Genomic DNA, 19037 nt, shown 5'->3' with positions numbered 1-19037 from the left:
ACATTTCCAAATATCCTAAAACACTGAAAAAGGCTAAATTAGCTAAAACAAGTATCATGCAAATGAAATATTAGCTTACGTCCAAAAAATCCCAAAAAACAAAAAATAAAAGCCTAAATTAACTAAAAACACTAGCTTGTAGCTGAAATATTAACTAAACCCCAAAACAGCCTAAGAATAAAAACTAAGAAAAAGCCTAAATTTGATAAAACAGCTAGCATGTTGCTTAAATATTAGCTATACTCCAAAGCAGCCTGAAAAATAGAAAAAAAAACACTACATTAGCTAAAACATGTAGCATGTAGCTGAAATATTCATTTAAGTCCAAAACAACCCCCCGCCCCCCCCAAAAAGCCTAAATTAGCTTAAAGTCCAAAAAACTAGCATAATGCTAAAACTTTACTACACTCCGACTCCATATAATATAAAGTATCGACTAATCGACTATTAAATTAGTCCTCAACTATTTTAATAGTTGATTAGTCGTCGATTAGTGTGACATTTACTTGATTTTGAGTAATGCTTTTTTAGGTCATTTGTTACCTTCACTTGTGGATTCACAAACTCCAAAACAGCCTAAAAAATAAGCTTAAATTAGCTAAAACAGTTAGCATGTCGGTGAAATATGAGCTAAGCTCCAAAACAGCCCCCGCCAAAAAAAAGCCTAAATTAGCTTAAACAGCTAGCATGTAGGTTAAATGTTAGCTACTCCAAAACAGCCTGAAAAACTGAAAAAAAACCTAAATTAGCTAAAACAGCTAGCATGTAGCTGAAATATTGGCTAAACTCCTAAATAGCCTGAACAACCTTAAATACCTTAAAGTAAAAAAAAAAACTAGCATAATGCTAAAACTTTACTACACTCTGACTCCATATAATATAAAGTATCGACTAATCGACTATTAAATTAGTCCTCAACTATTTTAATAGTTGATTAGTCGTCGATTAGTGTGACATTTACTTGATTTTGAGTAATGCTTTTTTAGGTCACTTGTTACCTTCACTTGTGGATTCACAAACTCCATAACAGCCTAAAAAATAAGCCTAAATTAGCTAAAACAGTTAGCATTTATGAGCTAAGCTCCAAAACAGCCCCCGCCAAAAAAAAAAGTCTAAATTAGATAAAACAGCTAACCTGTTGCTAAAATATTATCTAAACTCCAAATCAGCCTTAAAAAATAAGCCTAAATTATCTAAAACAGCTAGCACGTAACCAAAATATTAGCTAAAGTCCAAAACAGCCTGCAATCTTCTGATCCTGTTGGATCTGTAGGAGGAGTGGCTGCACTGCAGAGGAATCATCAGTTATGACCTTCCGGACTGATGAACTAATGATGCTTTTCAAACATCCTTTAACGGCTGCTCTATCAATTGTTTTATTGGAGTGTGGGGCGCATTTAAACTCCTGATTACAGCTCCAGAGTGAAAGCGATTCTCCTGGCTGAGCATTAATAACGCTTTGACAGATACCCACCGTGTGCGTGAAGCAGTGGTCGCTGTCCTCCTGGGCGTACAGAACCCCGTCCTTGATGAAAACCGAAATGGCCCTCAGGATGAAGGACACGAAGAGGTTCATGTGGATGAAGTTTCTGGTGCAGTGGAGCTTCCTGGAGACAGCAGAGAGTTCAGAACATGTCTTTATCGTCCTGAAGAGAGTTTCCTGTTGTCTAAAGATGTTATGCTAGTAAAGTATAATATTGGGAGGTGTAAAATAAAAAAAATATGTATATATACAAGAGTTAACTGGTAAGGTATCATTGCAAAAATCTTCCCACAAAAACACATGAATACACTTTTAAATAAAAAGTAATTTTTCCCTCAAACTATGGAAGGATTCTTGAAATAAACTGAGCTAAAGCTACAAAAATGACAATTTCATTCAATATTTACACTAATATTTCATATGTTATGGGCATAAATAATCAAAAGTAAATTTGTTGTAACTTTTCAAGCGTTAACAGGATATTTCCAGTAGATTGTGAAGGAGAAAAGTGGCTAGATGAGAGTTTGTGTTTAAGCGTCACTGTCGACACCTCAGGTTTTAAAACTAGTCAACCTGAAAACCAAACACTTAAATACACTGAGGATCATTAACACAAATGAAGACAGCTGTGGATGATTTAAACCTGCTGAGACTGACAGGAAAACAGCAGAGAAAACGACCAAAAACCAAACTAAGACACTCATCTTCACAAATGTATCTTTTCCTGAAAAACTTCAAGCAATCAAAACACAAAAAATGCTTAAGATGTACACAAATACATCACATTTAATTATTTAAAGTCATAAATTAATTGGAAAATAAAGAAATGATTACATGTACACACATCTATATCGACTGGTACATCCAGGTATACATGGAAATTGTGGCGTTTTTCTGATGATAGAAGGCATAAACAAAGAAAATGAAATTGAGTTTTTCTGTATTCGATTTCTTAGGAATTAGGAGCAGACAAAAAAAAGATCATATTTGTGATGTAGAAAATACACTGGGTGGGGCTAAAAACTTTCTGGTCCGCCCCATTCTGAACATCCAGTTACAAATAGATCCATGAACGTCTTTGTTTTCCTCATCTGAGCTGAAATCTGGATCTAAACTGGATTTAAACTATCATTTTTGTTGCACCGCTAATGTTAGGTTGGGGGGTCGTGAGGGGCTGTAAGCTAGTGGCAAAGAGTGTAAACAGAGACCTCTCAGCAATGCGAAAGGGAAGGGGAGGGAAGTCCCGCCCACAATTTAGAGAAGAATTTCTGATGAAACTACACTGTAAAAAGTGAAAGATTAGAACAGTTTACTTACATTTTGTAATTTGCTATATTTAAATATATTAGTTTTTATCAAATTAAAAATTAGAGTTGAGTAAACCATCTAATCAAAATTTTACTTTGAAAATAAATAATTTCAGATGTAATGAATTACAGAACTTGTGTTAATTGATGCAACAATTCACTTTTTTTAGTGTGTGTTCTCGACAACAACACAGGTTTTTGGTTTTAGCTAAAAACTATATAATCCTAATTATCAGACCACTGGGAACACTTTGAAAATAGACCTATAGATATTTTATGTATGCATTTTCTTACGTGAGTCAAAAAGGTTCAGGTTGTGCTTTGTTTAAACAATAGAGTTAATTAAACAATTAAACCACTAAATCTGGACGTTCTTTGACCTGATTTTGAATAAAACTAAATGTTTCTAAAGGATTTCTGTGATTCATGACAAGATTGTAGTTTTCTCTCATTTTGCACCAGATGTTTTTGTGATGATGTTACATCTCCAACAGGCACATCTGGTCCAGGTGTACGGGATTAAACACAAAAGGGGACAATAACGTAAAAACTGGACACCAGTAAGAGGAAAAGGAACACAGTTTATTCAATAAACAAAACTGTGTGGTCTGAAAGAAACAAAATGAAATAATTAGTGTGCTGGTCCAAAAGAAAAGACAAACCAAAAGGAATTGGAACCTCTACCAAACATAAAATAAGTCATGGAGACTGCTGACCCGGTCACGTCGACCGTCTGAGTCAGCAGCTCCTGATAATGGCTGCCTAAAGAAAACAAATAAAGCCTGCAAATCAAGACTACCAAGGTCCAACTCCAAACTAAAATATCAAAACCCAGCAGTGTAAGACTGCTGAGGACAAAGAGGTGAAAAAAAGAACCTCAACCTCAACCTCAACCTCAACCTCAACCTCAACCTCAACCTCAACCTCAACCTCAACCTCAACCTCCTCCCTCACTGCCTCACTGAGGGTTCCTCTGTCTTAAATACCCAGCAAGTGCCAATTAAGGCAGATTGGCCACACCTGCCGGGTGAGCAGAAGGGCGGGATGGAAAAAAGGTCCAGCAGTAGCAGCAGGACGTAATAGATAATAAAATGTTCATTAAATATTTGAATATTGAATGAACTGCATTTACAGACAGAGGTCATAAAACACAGTAATGTCGCCATAAGTCTGATTTTATTCTTTATATGTCTGTTTTTCAATCAGTTGGATTTAAAATATCATTTGATGAATATAAAAGAATCACTGATGATTTTATTTTAATGTATACATTGTTGTGAGGAATATTTCGTGTTTGAGGATGTAAAGCCTGTAGAACAAACCAACCACAGAGGAGGAGAGCGGCTCACCTGAACCTGCAGAGAATGGCCATGGCGGTGGTCAGGGAGACCAGAGAAGTGCTGTACCCGACCGTGTACAGAGCTTTGACCGATGCGTAGTACATGTCCTACCAACACAGGACCAGAATGTCAGGGCAGCTTCGGTTTGGACTTTCAGACGTCGATGACGTACCGGTTTGGTGGTGTTGTCATAGAGGAAGCAGACGTCCACGTAGTGCGGGAAAGGCTCCGACCAGCCGTACTCGGTGCAGTTCCGGCTGACCCGCCCCATTTCTGGAAGATAGACAGAAGTGAGACTAAAGGATCCAGAATTCTGTCTGGACTGGATCTGGCGGCGCTGCTCGCCTTCGTCTGGACCGATGTAGTCGTGAATGAACTCGGGACAGTTGACCACCACCACCTCGCCCACGTTGGCCGCCTGCCAGCAGGTCAGGTTGTCCCACATCCACGAACAGGCTGAGGACGACAGACGAACCATCAGTCCGTGCTTCAAGTAAATAAATTACAGAGAAATCTAAAAAAATGAAAATGATCCTTCGCTCATTCAAAATAAATTCAAAAGAAAACAATAATTTACATCGTCACTGATTTATTTGTGTGGAAATAATGAGCGACATCAAATGATGATAATCAGATCACTTTGAAATCACATCAGTTAACTAGACAAGAGTTAGTTAACAGAACATAAACAATATACATAGTTTTCAAGTCGTATTTCACAACCAACATTATGATTGAAATAACTCAACTTGCTTCACCAAATAACACAAACATAGTTTATTCTGGGCTTTCAAAGGTTATTTGACATTTTTTTTTATGTATTTATTTTTTTAAATAAGTAAATGAATAAAATAAAATAAAACAGTTAAAATAAGATAAAACAAAACAAAATAAAAAAAACAAAATAAAATTAAAATAAAATAAATAAAATAAAAAATTAAAATAAAACAAAATAAAATAAAATAAAACAAAAAATAAATAAAATACAATAAAATAAAGTCATTTAAAATAAAATAAAACAAAACACAACAAAATAAAATCAATTAAAATTAAAATAAAATAAAATAAAATAAAATCAGCTTAATTTCTCCGATTGGGTTCTCCAGGGGTAGGCTTAAAAAAGATAAAACTAGCAATATAAAAAGATTTTATATGAAAGATTTTCTAGAAATATTTAGGTGAGTTTCTCTTTTATTCTGTAAAAAACAGAATTACAAAACACAAAGTTAAGGTACTTTCTCTGCTAAAGAAGTTCTAGATTATTCTGCTTCATGGAACAAATCTGTAATTTTCTAGTCAAGTTTTCATTTATAGAAATACATAGCTTCTGGTGCTGCTGATTTCTCCTTGTGCTTTCAATTGATTAATTGATTATTCAGATCAATCACACCTCTGGATTATGATTAATTACAATCTTTTACTAGGTCAATTTTATATGACAATATGTGGCTTTTCACCAAAAAAAGGCCAGAGAACATTTTTCCTTCCTTTTCATTCTCTGATTGTTTAATTTTTAGAGTGTTAACTCAGATATCTCAGAAGTGTTAAACAAAACACTTTTCTGTCTGCAGTATTACTCCAAGAAAACAAAGATGCTGACATACAACCATAAGAAACTAACATTGTGTTTCTGCACTTCAAATGGGCTGGGTGAATACTCAATTCTGATTGGCTGTTGGGTACGGATGCACGCCCAAAAATAAGTTTCGGTCAGATAGCCCAAATATTCTGTAACACTGTGCAGGTTTCTTTAAAACAAAGTTTTTTCAGGCAAAATTGTGAAATTTGAAAAAAATGTAAAAAATCTCATATTATCATCCATATCGTGTTGACCTTTTCTGGTTAATTTCATTTTCCAACTTTTAATTTAGATTTTGTTTCATTTTTTTGGAATTATGTTTTGGTTTCTACTATTTTTTTGATTTCTAAAATGTAATATTGCTTTTTATTATTTCTTTTGCATGTTTAATATGGTTTGAGTTGAGCGATTTGTTGATATAATTTGAACTTTAGGGCCACCGTACCCTTCTTATCCAAAATAAAACTACCATTCTACAGACAGATTCAATACTAAAATTGTGATCAAAGTAAACCGTTTGCAGCGCTTTATGTTCAGTTTAAATGTAATTTTCTTTCGTTTATTGATAAGAAAGTCCATTGCAGAGAAAATAAAATTTGCAAAACTCTACAGGAGAAGATCCAAATTATTTACTGCAGACAAAACATTATAAACTATTTTACTATGAATGTGCAAAGAGAGTAAAACATTAATTTTTATATTTACTGTAGCGACTCATCAAAATAACAGTTTTAACCAGTTTCTATTCTCAACATGCCAAGTTAGTAAATGGTTAAAATTATTTAATAACTGGGTTCATCTTAATAAAATGCCAAAGTCGCCTTTTTATCAAACAGTAGAATATGTTTCCTGTTATTTAATAAAACCACTTGATTTACAGAGACTATTACTTTACAATCGTTTTCTTTTTCTCCACTTCTGTGGAGTTGTGTTCAGCAGATCTCCACCTGCCCCTCCACCTGAACCTCCACCTGAACCTCCACCTGGCCCTCCACCTGCCCCTCCACCGGCCCCTCCACCGGCCCCTCCGCCGGCCCCTCCACGTGCACCGCTTCACCACATTGTTAAGCCGGGGTTCATTTGCTGCTCAAATGAAAGAATAGACATGCAGGAGTTGGGTGTCTGTGCGTCGGCAGACCTTTCTCTTCCCCGGCCGGCTCTGTAATCTGTTTTGGTCCTGTCTGCTGAGCCGGACACGAAGCCAATTACCTTTTAAAGGGCAAATCTGAGCCAAATGAGCCGCACTGAGCCACTGAGGTAACCGGCTTAATAAAACACTGGGCCTGCGTCACTGGCCGCGGCTCGCACAACACAACGAATCTTTACAGCCCTGAAAATGACATTCTTGCTGCTCGATCTGACAGACTGACAGGTTTGACTTTCAGAGATGAAGATCTTTTCTGGTTTTAGTCTCAGCACTGAGCTAATTTGATTTAGCTGCACTCTACGTCTGCAGTGCATCTTTAGCATTCGGATCAGAGCTTTTATTTTTATTTTATTTCGACTGTGATTAATGTTTGGACTTTTCTCTGGAGGGCAGAGAAATATTTTTTATGACTGATGGGAAATTCCACATTTTATAAACAAACAAATGTAGCTAATTCAGAGGAATTATTAACAACATCAGTCATAATTTCGGAGCAAAACAATCAATTTTATCTAAAAATCTAACTAATAATCAGCATAGAAATGGATCCACAATGAGACATAAGTTGGATATGTTTAGTTTAGTTCAGGGATCTGCAGCTCCAGCACTTTGAGTCCTCCAGTGTTTGGTCTGTCAGCAGAAACAGCAGGACACCCTCATTTAAGGAGGTGGCAGGGTCAAAGGTCAAAGCTGGTGAAGAACATACACAAACAAACATCCCACAAAGTAGCAGCATGTCTGATTTTAGACGTGAATCTCTGAGCAGAAGCCTCTTTTCCTGTACGTTTGTCAGCCATACATCTATAGCGAATCTCAGAAGAAAACGGAGACGTTTTCCTCTTTAAACTTGTCATCTCACGCTCCAGATCTTTCATTTTTATTTAGCTTTTGGCTGCTGTCTGCAGAGCTGAGATTTGCTTTTTGTGGTTTTGAAGATTTTAAACTGCAGGAGTCTCGTATGAAAACAACATAATTAATAATTGCTTCCAGGAGCAAACGGAGGTTCCTGCACTCTCAGAAAAGATGAATATAAATATTTATGGTGATTAGGAAAAGAAAAAAAGTGTTTCTGGAAAATCCACATGAACATTCATCGTCTTTGGTTCTTAAATCTGAAAAATGGCTTCATGTTCTCTGAGCTTCAAACCTGGAACAACTTGATCCCATTAACAGAACCATGAAAAACTGCCCCCTTGGGCTCAGTCATACTGTTGCTGTGCTTCAGCTTTTGTCACTGTGGATTGGCTTTTGTTGTCATGCTTCAGCTTTTGTCGTCGTGCTTCAGGTTTTGTTGTTGTTCTTCGGTTTTTGTCGTTGTGCTTCGGCTTTTGTCGTCTTGCGTCGGCTTTTGTCATCATGCTTCAGCTTTTGTCATCATGCTTTGGCATTTGTCATCATGCTTTGGCTTTGTCGCCATGATTTAGCTTTTGTTGTCTTGCTTCGACTTTTGTCATCATGCCTTAGCTTTTGTCGTCGTGCTTTGGGTTTTGTTCTTCGGCTTTTGTCATCACGGATCGGCTTTTGTCATCATGCTTCTGATTTTGTCATCATGCTTCAGCTTTAGCCGTCCTGCTTCGGTTTTGTTGTCTTGCTTCAGCTTGTTGTCTTGCTTTGGCTTTTGTCGTCATGCTTCAGCTTTTGTCACCGTGCTTCGGCTTTTGTCATCAAACTTTAGCTTTTGTCGTCATCGATCGTTTCTTGCTGTCATGCTTCAGCTTTTGTTGTCGTGAATTGGCTTTTGTCATTATGCTTCAGCTTTTGTTGACGTGGATCAGCTTTTGTCGTCGTGCTTTGGCTTTTGTTGTTCTTCGGCTTTTGTCTTCGTGCTTCGGCTTTTGTTGTCATACTTTATCTTGTCTCATCATGTTTTAACTTTTGTTATCGTACTTCGACTTTTGTCGTCATGCTTCGGCTTTTTGTCGTTTTGTTGTGTCTTTTGCATTTGAGCCTCAAATCTGGAACAACTTAACCCAAGCAACAGAACCGTGAAAAACAGCGGCTTTGGGCTCAGTTATTCTGAGCGAGGAGGCAGGAACCCGCTCACACATATCTACACCTTACCATATTCAGTGCCATCTGGGTTGTGCAACGTCATCATCTCCATGCATTTCTCATGTTCCCGCTTTATGATACAGTGCTCCGACTCGCAGGCCACCTGGAGAAAACACACAGAAGAACAAGTTTCCATGAATGTGAGACAGAATCCTCTACAGTTTCTCATCTCCGTCTTTTGCAGCACTCAGACGAGATCTGGAAAAAATGCAAAGCAGGAACTTATTTGTAATATCTCAAACAGATTTTTGTGAGATAAAGATGTTTGCTTATTTAAACATAGCTAATTATGTTTATTTCTGCTAAAAGTTTGACATTTCTTACTTTTTGCAAACTCATTTGAAAATAATCTTAAATTAAAGCCAGGTGGAATAGAGGGGCGAGCCCTCGTCGCCCCTCTATTACCACTTTTTTAAGGCTCTCAACAAACCGCTGCAGCTTCAAACCGCTTGGTTTTTCCCATCTGCCTTTTACGGCCTGGATAGAGTCCCACATGAGAAATCGATGAAAAAAACATGTTATGTCGGTTTATCTCCATAGCAACCATTTTGTTTTTTGGCCGGCTGTGGGTGCCGAACAGATCTATATAATTTTTAGAAAAATTGACAAATATAAAAGACGACAAGGGTCGTGGACCCCTAATTGACAGATACATTTTCCTTGTTTGGGGCCCGGTACAAAGCGGTAAAGGTACCGGTTCGCGGCCCGGAGGTCGGGGCCCCCTGATTCAATGGGAACAGCCAGCACATCAAAAAACAACGAGTTAGAGACACACAAAACTTTAAAGAGGGGGCCCTAACCGTCTATATGTGACAAGTTGGGAGTGAGAATGCATTGGAACGTTAGCCAGAAGGAAGTACTGAATCAGAACATCACAGGTTGATTGTGTAAAAGGTTGAGGCTAACTGCGGTCAAACGTAAACAATAATAAAAAAAACATAAAATTCAGGAGACCCAAGCAGGCTGCCTCCCCATCCCACAGCGGCTCTCTGTCTGCCGGTCAGCCACTTTTCCAAGGGCCGGTTTGGCGAGCAAGTGATCTCCACCCTCTCGGTGTCAACACCGCGGCTCAGAGCATGATCATGTGAAACTTCTGAGACTTACACCAGTTGACCAATCACAAAATTCAACAGTAATAACTCATTTTAACCTGTGGGGGGCAACACACAGACGGTTTTTGGCCATAATTTCAGGAATTAAACAAGTTTATTTTACTCTGTAAAAATTTTGCCAAGGACGAACAAACAGCACTTTTAAAGTCCCATTTATAGTCAACAGCTAAAAAAGGTTGATTTAGTGTTTGGTTACCCTTTAAAAAGTTTCAATAAAAGTGGCTGCAACTGTTGTTGAAATCTTGTGGAATTTCCATTTCTGGCTAATGATTGTCAGCTGCCATCTTGTCTGCAACCAGGTCCTCCTCAACGTAGGAGCAGAAGAGTTTGAAGAACAATTAACCTTTTAATTTTAATAACGCCAACCTTATTTTTTCTTTACATAAAAACACACATAAATATATATTCTATAGTTGTAGAGTTAAAATGCATTGTTCATTCTTTGAGGTTTTGGAACTTTAACAGCATGATGATGGGGCCGATATTTCCATTAAATCCATGTTTTGGTCTTTGTTTATTTATTTATTTATTTAACATTTGAAATCAAGAATGGGAGGATAAAGCCTCTTGAGATGAAACATCTCGTTTTCGAGAGGGTCCTCCTTTTCAAAAAAATACCAGATACAACCAAGAATGGCAGAGAAGAAATATCAGCAGTGCAAACTTAACCAAACTAATTTGATGATAAAAACAAGACAAAAAACAAAATAATAAATATAATAATAATGATAATAAATAATAATAATAACAACAACAACAACACTCACACATTCAACATTCATACAAAACACACTGGCTCACATAATACACCTCTCCTCCTCATCTCAATTCAGTACAAGAGATTAAACAAAAAATAAATAAATAAATAAATACAAAATAATAGCTTCCTATTGGCAAAAAAAGAGAGAAATGCATATACAACACACAATTAAAAAACGGCGATGCAAAATAAGAAAAATAAAAACAATGGCACGTGTGTTCAAAATGAACCAAAAGAGCTCTTCTAAAAGCTGGGAAGGATCTTATAGAGCGTAGTGATGGAGGGAGGTTGTTCCAGTCATTTGGTGCCTTAAAACAAAATGCAAATTTACCAGATTGTTTGTGAATTCTTGGTACACAAAAAAAAACCTGGTTATTGTGGCGTAGATTATGTTGTGAAGTATAGGGTACCAAGTACTGTTTCAAATAGAAAGGAAAGTCAAAATAAATACATTTGAAAACAAACTGTAACCAGTGATATTGCCGTCTGCCCGATGGTGATAACCAACCCAAACTATTATATAATGTACAATGATGAGTTGTATAAGGACAACGAAGAATAAAGCGACAGAGACTGTTGTAAATTATATCTAAAGAGTGTAGACAGGAGGAGGTGGCATTAAAAAATATGAAATCACCATAGTCCAATATTGGGAGTAGCAGTTGTGAAATGAGTCTTTTCCTGACTTGAAAATTAAAACAGTTAACTGACTGATAAAGAGTTTTGAGGTGGTATGTTAGTTTATTTGTGATAGAGTTGATATGAGTTTGAAATGATAAATTAGGTTCTAACCAAATTCCAAGGTACTTCAAGGATGTAGTAACCTCAAGACGAGAGGAGTCAAGAAAATGTAAATCAAGATGTGTTCCTTCTGAATTCATGGAATGTTTCTGAAAAAGCATGGAGTATGATTTAGCTTTGTTGAGTATAAGTTTATTAGAGTTTAACCAGTGTTGAATAGAGTCAAAATCATGCTGTAATGATAAATTGATTTCTGTGACACTTGGCTTTGAACAGTAAATAATAGTATCATCTGCATAAAGATGAATGTTACATTTTGAGCAGCAGTTTGGCAGGTCATTGATAAAAATGGAAAATAATAATGGCCCAAGGGAAGATCCTTGAGGGATTCCTTTGTTAATTGCAGTGAAATTAGATGATCTTCCTCTAAAGAAAACACACTGACGGCGATGGTGAAAATAAGAGCTAAACCATAAAAGAGAAGTATTAGATAAGCCGACTGCAAATAATTTGTCCAAAAGAAGGTAATGGTCTACCAAATCAAAAGCTTTAGTGAGATCAAGGAAAATTGTACCTGTGCACATGTTGTGGTCAAAATTAGAGAAAATATCATTAGTGAATTTCACAAGTGCAGTAGTGGTGGAGAAATGTTTTCTGAAACCAGATTGGAACTGAGATAGAATATTATTTGAAGAAATAAACTTTGAGAGTTGATTAAAAATAATTAACTCAAAAACTTTCACAGTGCTGTTAATAATGGAAATGGGTCGATAATTATTAAAATTTTGACTGTCACCACCTTTGTGTAACGGACTAACTTTAACACATTTCCATGCTAGAGGAACAGCACAGGTCGAGAAAGAGAGATTAAGAAGTACAGCTAAAGGAGAGGATAGAGTGGGAGATGCTAGTTTAAGAAATTTAGCATCAGTACCATCTGGACCAGGTCCACTATTAGAAGACAGCCTGCATTCAAATCATAAAGGCTCTCAGCACTGCTCCAAACTGCTTCCTTCAGTCATTTGCCATTTTTATTATCTGCAAAATGCTCACCTGAAGCATCATAAACTCAAATAAGTGGAAGTACAGGCATCTGGGATTCACCTAAAGGTATTGCTGTCTGTGTTTGTCATCGCTGGCGTTCTCCTCATGTCGTTCTCCGCTCAGCCTCCTTGCAGCCTCTTCTTTGCTCACATAATGAAATGATAGGTGTAATACGGCCCAGCCCTCCGAGCCACAGCTGACTCATCACTCTGCCTCCTTCACTCCAGGCCTCCGTGTCCAGTTATGGTCAGTAAACTGTGAAGATGCCCTCGGATCCCTCTCTTCATCGTTCGGACGCCGATCGGATCCTGTGGAGCGTCATCGGAGCCGTCTGAAAGCTACACGATCTCTTCCTGACAAGAGTCCCTTCAGCTCGTTCAACAGACGCCATCAGTTCCTGTCAACAACGAAGCACCCCCTCCGTTTTTCTTCTTGACAGGGGTCATATTTTCTGTTTTGAAGAAAAGCCTGTCATCCTCAGAGCAAGCATCCCTGTTGCTAAGCAGCAGGTAACCAGTCAGCCAACACTCAGCAAAGCAATGCGCATGGAAACTATTGGGTATGAAACAAGTCATATCTGTAGAAGTGTCGTGATGGTCACTTTCTGCTTTCCATGTATGTTGTTGCTGTACGTGTCATAGTCATATGGACTGTTCAGGTGATAACTGGGATGTAGAAAAAGGGGAAAGTATCTCAACAAAAAAGATTCCCTCATTGGGAATGTGCATCGGCTCATTCAAATCCATACGTTTCTGAAATAATCCGCAAGCAGGACAGCAGTTCTTGAGGTGTTGGCCCCCACGACTAGACCCACTCTGATTAAAAAAAAAAAAAAAATTCTGTTTTTGGTGTTTTTGGTGTTTTTGGAGCTGGAGCTTAAAACGAAATGAAACAAACTTAAAAAGTCAGTCAGTTAGTAATTTCTGTTGTGAATCACTTCCGTTGTGTTATGGCTTTTGTCTTCATGCTTCGGCTTTTTGTGATCGGGCTTCGGATTTTGTCATCTTGCTTCGGATTTTGTCATTATGCTTCAACTTTTGTTGTCATGCTTTGGCTTTTGTCATTGTGCTTCAGCTGTTGTCATTGTGCTTCAGCTTTTGTCATTGTGCTTCAGCTTTTGTCTTCGTGCTTCAGCTTTTGCCATCATGTTTCAGCTTTTGTCATTATGCTTCAACTTTTGTTGTCATGCTTTGGCTTTTGTCATTGTGCTTCAGCTTTTGTCATTGTGCTTCAGCTTTTTTCATTGTGCTTCAGCTTTTGTCGTTGTACTTCGGCTTTTGTCGTTATACTTCGACTTTTGTCGTGATGCTTTGGCTTTTGTCATCGTGCTTCAGTTTTTGTCATTGTTCTTCAGCTTTTGTCTTCATGCTTCAGCTTTTGCCATCATGTTTCAGCTTTTGTCATTATGCTTCGACTTTTGTTGTAATGCTTTGGCTTTTGTCATCGTGCTTCAGCTTTTGTCCTTGTGCTTCAGCTTTTGTCGTCATGCTTTAGCTTTTGTCGCTATGCTTCGACTTTTGTCTTCATGCTTCGGCTTTTGTCTTCATGCTTCAGCTTTTGTCGTCATGCTTCAGCTTTTGTCATTATGCTTCGACTTTTGTTATCGTGCTTCAGCTTTTGTCTTCATGCTTCAGCTTTTGTCGTCATGCTTCAGCTTTTGTCAATATGCTTCGACTTTTGTCTTCATGCTTCGACTTTTGTCATCGTGCTTCAGCTTTTGTGTTGTGCTTCAGTTTTTGTCGTTATGCTTCAGCTTTTGTGTTGTGCTTCAGTTTTTGTCGTTATGCTTCAGCTTTTGTGTTGTGTCTTTTGCATTTATGTGAGCTGTGTTGGCCACCGTAAGAAGCACACAAAAAGTTTGAAAAAGATCAGATTTTTCATGTAGAAAATACTCTAGGAGGCTCACAAGATCCCCCCTGGATCTCTCAACTATGGGTGACGGTAAGGGGGGTGGGGCTGCTCTGCACACATCTACAGGTGAATTTTTATGAACTCCAACTGCTCTGCAGAAATTTTGTCCTAGATAACAATTTTTTTTTTTTTTGGCTAAAAACACCATTATCATAATTTAAAAACCACTGGGAACGTTTTGAAAGTAGATCTAAAGATAGAGAGTGGAACTTTAAGAGTAAGTTCTGCAGGTGCCCCCTCCTCCTTGGTTTGTATCAGAGGCCCTTGTAGCAGGGTGTAGTCAGAGGATCCTAGAGAACAGAGACACTATGAAATGGAAATCTGTGCTTGACAGGTTTTGGTGTTTTGAGCTGAAGGCCCACCAGGGCTCCTGGACTTACAAGGTCCCAGGGTGCTGGCGCCGCTGGTCCAGTCCGTAGTCCAGCTTCATGTCTACAATCTCCCAAGAATCCTTAGAACATCTTATTGAATCAGTTTCACAATAACTTTAGAGAGTTGTAGAGACAAAAGAGGTCAAATGTGATTTAATGAAGAGTTTATGCTAACGGGAAATGAAAAACAGCTGAGAGAGCGACAACAGCTGATGCTCATGAACAAAAACACAACACAAAAGAACACACAACACAATGGAAAAGGGACATCTGGAAATAAGAAATGAATCAAATTACACAAAATTCCATAAAACTATTTATGGAGTCGGCTAACACTAAAAAGTAGAATATCATATTCTCTACTTTGAACTTTTTCACTCCTAGCAAAGCGAGTCTGACTTTAATTTTCTGATCATATTCTGATCTATTTTCAAAGCATTCCCAGATGTCTTTTAATTATGATTTTCCCATTTTTAGCCAATATTAAAAAATCTGTGTTGTTTTCTAGGACATAGTTTCTGCTGAGCAGCAGGCGTTCCTCAGAAATTCACCTCTGAGTTGTGGGCGGGACTCTTGGTGTGAAGCAAAAACAATCTTTTTACAACTCAGTTTTTTTGTCTAGAAACCGAATTTTAAAATGAATTTGCCTGAAATATGTCAGAAAAATATGGAAATTGTTTTTTAGTGATAATTTCAAGTAATATGCAATTCTCAACTGACAATTCAATATGTAATTCGGGCTTGGAATATAAAAATATGTTTTGCAAGTTAGAATTCAACATGAAAAATTACAATTCGATCTGTTTGGATTTTGTGAGCCGTTTAGCTTTGGGTTTCTAACTTAGCAGTCTGAGGAGTCGCTTTAAAACATGACCAAGACCGATGAGGTAAACACAACCCGGCAGTTTTCCAAAATAACGTTTCCTTCAGTTTCGTTTAAAAAATAAACTAAATGGAATTAATCTAAATTATCGCATGAATTCATTTTTTTCTATCTGTGGCCCAAGTGACCCACAGACCGGTACCGACCCGGATGTTGGAAACCACAGTCTTACACAGCAGTCCTGAAGTTGTGCTCCAAAACAAACAGTTTAAAAGCCACAACAGGTTCAGTCACAACCGCAAACATAGAAGCAAACTCATTTGCTCTTTTATTTTCTAATTCCTCGACCAAACGAAGAGGAGGCGGGATTTAGCAGATTCAGAGAGGTGGTAGGCCCCGCCCTGATGAGCGTCTGACAGTTTGAATTTTCATACTAAAATACCACGATGAATACATTTAAATGCAATAGATTTTAAGCTAATTTAAAATGTATTTAAATGTATTTTTTTTATTAAATAGTAAATTGAAAAATGAATTGTCATTTGAGTTATGACATCAAAAACTTATGACAATTTAAAATGCATACAATTCTGTTTATATTTAATATTTTATATTTTTTATTTTATGTTGAACTGTAATTTTTTAATACTGAATTCTAACTTGCAAAACACATTTTATATTTCAAGCCTGAATGTCATATTGAATTGTCAATTGAGAGTTTCATATTGATTTGAACTTCCACATAAAAATGCTACAAAAACAGGTAAAAAGCACCAAAGAGTTTTTACTAAAGTGGGACTTTAGAGACAAATTTGTAATTTATTTTTTTACTTAATTTGCCCTTTAAGATCCAGATGAATGTAAAATACCTGATCAGGTATCATCAGTGGAACAGGAACACACAACCTGTAACCAAAGTGACCTTTTTGTCAGAATTACTGAAAGATTTTAATTGCTAATGCCTAAAAAGTATTAAAGGAATCAGAAAAAAATAATAATTTTAGAAGATTTTCTTATTTTCCTGCAGCCGATCACTTCTCTCCTGTCCTCTGAAATGGATGTCTGACCAGATAAAGCCTCCACTCTGACGCTGCAGAACATTTCAGTCCTCAAGGCGATTTTCTCCAGCCAGATAAGTGAGTAGCAGCGAGCAGCAGCAAGAAAACGTCTCCCGTTTGACACTGCAGACCTCTGTCCACCAAACAGACGAGACGCTCAGTTTCTGTCCATGCAGCAAACACAGCAACCTCTAGAAACACGCCTGAAACTGTTGAGATGATGCTGGTAGAGACGAACCTCCAGTTTAACACCTGCAGAAATGAGGCGTGGCTAAAGACCTTTGCTCATGTGTAGAGCACGCCGCTGAAGGTCAGCCCGCCATGGCTTTGTGCACAGAGCTCAACGTCACATTTATTAGCAGCTGGTGACGCTGGTGGCCACAGGGCTGCCTAAAACATAATTTTATTTCAAAGTAAAGGTTATTCTCAAATTTAAAGGCGAGATCCATCGTTCTGTTCAGCCTTGAATGCACCTCCGTGCTGCACGGACGCCGACTCCCACACATCCTGCACGGCTCTTTCATTCGGATTTCTCTAATGAATCACTGCAGATGGATGGGCGGCTCTCATCAACCAGGACTGCTTTTGAGGTGAGAGTGGATTTTTCATTGTATGCATTTCTGTTCACCCGACCCCCCCCCCCACACACACATACACACATGTGACCAGCTGACGGGGCGCACCAACGACTCACCAAGGGCAGGAGAAGGATTGCTGTCAGCAGGCAGCCTCTCATTGTGTCCGGTGCAGAGGTCGAATCCAAACGGCTGCTCCGGATCTTTAATTTACTCTGGAACTGTTCCCGTCTGAGGATCGGCGGCTTCACAGGACGCTGGAACACAAAACAGAGAACGAGCGCTCACTTTATACCAAATATCAACTAATAAATCATTCAGTGTCACACAAAAATCACATTTAAAAAAAATAAATAAACTGGCAACATCCTGTAGAACACAGGTGTCAAAGTCGAGGCCCGGGGGCCGGATCCGGCCCTCCGGGTAATTCTATCCGGCCCTCCAGATCATTTTAATTTATTGTTATTAATGACCCGATGTTATCTTGAGCTCAATTCTAACTTGTATAATTTTGACAAAGTATATTTTCATGGAGAGTAAAATATTGAAAGTTATTTAAGGTTTAAGTTGATTTATTCTGGAATAATATTCCTGACTTTTTATTATTCATAATTATGTTAAAAAGTTAAAGTTTTAGAGTTTTAAAATTTTTTATTCTGCTAGCTTTTTGGACTATTTTGGAATTTATTAGGAAATTTTTAGGCTATTTTGGAGTTTAGCTAATATCCTTGCTACATATTTAGGCTAATTTAGGCTGTTTTTAATTTTTTTAAGCTGTTTTGGACTTAAGCTAATATTTCAGCTACATGCTAGCTGTTTTGGCTAATTTAGGATTTTTTCAGCTTTTTAGGATGTTTTGAACTGAAGTTATTCTTTTTCAGCTACATGCTAGCTGTTTTGGCCAATCTAAGTTTTTTTTTTTTTTTAGTTTTTAGGGTGATTTGGCACAGTTTATATTTTAGCTGGTTATCATGCTTTAACCTGTTTTGGCTATTAACTCAAGCTTCAGCGTTTTTAGCTACCAATTTCAGCATTTTCAGCTATCAAAACTAGCATCTTCAGCGGCCAAATTCAGCTTCCAGCATTATCGGAGGTAATGCTATATATCTAGTTCATAATTATGTTAAAAAGTTACAGTTTTAAAGTTTTAAGAATGTATCTTTAGTTTGTTCAATAAATGTTTATCCCGTTCGGTCTAAGATGACCTAAGATGTGTTTTGGATCTTGTCCTCTTGTGCGATTGAGTTTGACACCCCTGCTGTAGAATATTTGATAAATCTGAGCTGTTTGAGGTGAATAAATCAGTGTAACAGGATTAATTTGGGATGACTAGAAAATGTCATGAATCTGTGCTGCTTTCAAGAATGAATTTCTCATATTGAGGACTTTACCTCACTACAGGCGATGTAAAAACACCCCGAAAAAATGCTTTAGGAATCGGATTCAATCAAACCCTTTTCAAATTTCACCGCTTTGCTCCAGAACAAATTCATTTATGAAACAGCGTCAAAAAAGCCTCTTTCACTAAAGGCAGATCAACACATTTCATGAAGGGAAGTTTAAGGTGACTTGTTGCGACTGTCCAGACTCATGCACAATGTTACGTATAGATTGTAGTATATTTCAAAAATGTTTGTGACCAAAACAGCAGCTATAAAAAATCAATAATAAAAACCATAAATAATAAAACAAAGGTTGAGTTTGGAAGCTTTCCAGATGAGAAACTATATTTAA

At 37.5% G+C, this 19037-nt stretch overlaps 1 protein-coding gene across 4 annotated transcripts in view; it reads right to left on the bottom strand.

Annotated features, from left to right (window-relative positions):
- Positions 1–19037, bottom strand: part of adcyap1r1a (adenylate cyclase activating polypeptide 1a (pituitary) receptor type I) — a 36511-nt gene that overhangs the window by 11476 nt on the left and 5998 nt on the right. For 2 of the 4 annotated variants that reach the window (XM_024274045.2, XM_024274047.2), the window contains exons 2-7: positions 17423–17560; positions 8918–9011; positions 4476–4586; positions 4303–4403; positions 4140–4237; positions 1475–1607 (exon numbers count right to left, since the gene is read on the bottom strand). In XM_024274045.2, the coding sequence (XP_024129813.1) occupies positions 1475–1607; positions 4140–4237; positions 4303–4403; positions 4476–4586; positions 8918–9011; positions 17423–17464 (579 nt within the window). In that variant the 5' untranslated portion in view covers positions 17465–17560. Of the gene's footprint in view, positions 1–1474; positions 1608–4139; positions 4238–4302; positions 4587–8917; positions 9012–17422; positions 17561–19037 lie in introns of all 4 variants that reach the window. The other 2 variants (XM_024274044.2, XM_024274046.2) reach the window with 1 other exon arrangement.

This window comes from Oryzias melastigma, linkage group LG17 (genome assembly GCF_002922805.2).
Source record: "Oryzias melastigma strain HK-1 linkage group LG17, ASM292280v2, whole genome shotgun sequence".
NCBI lineage: Eukaryota > Metazoa > Chordata > Actinopteri > Beloniformes > Adrianichthyidae > Oryzias > Oryzias melastigma.
The sequence above is the reverse complement of the archived record's forward strand: the minus strand, read 5'-3'. Positions and strand labels throughout refer to the sequence as shown.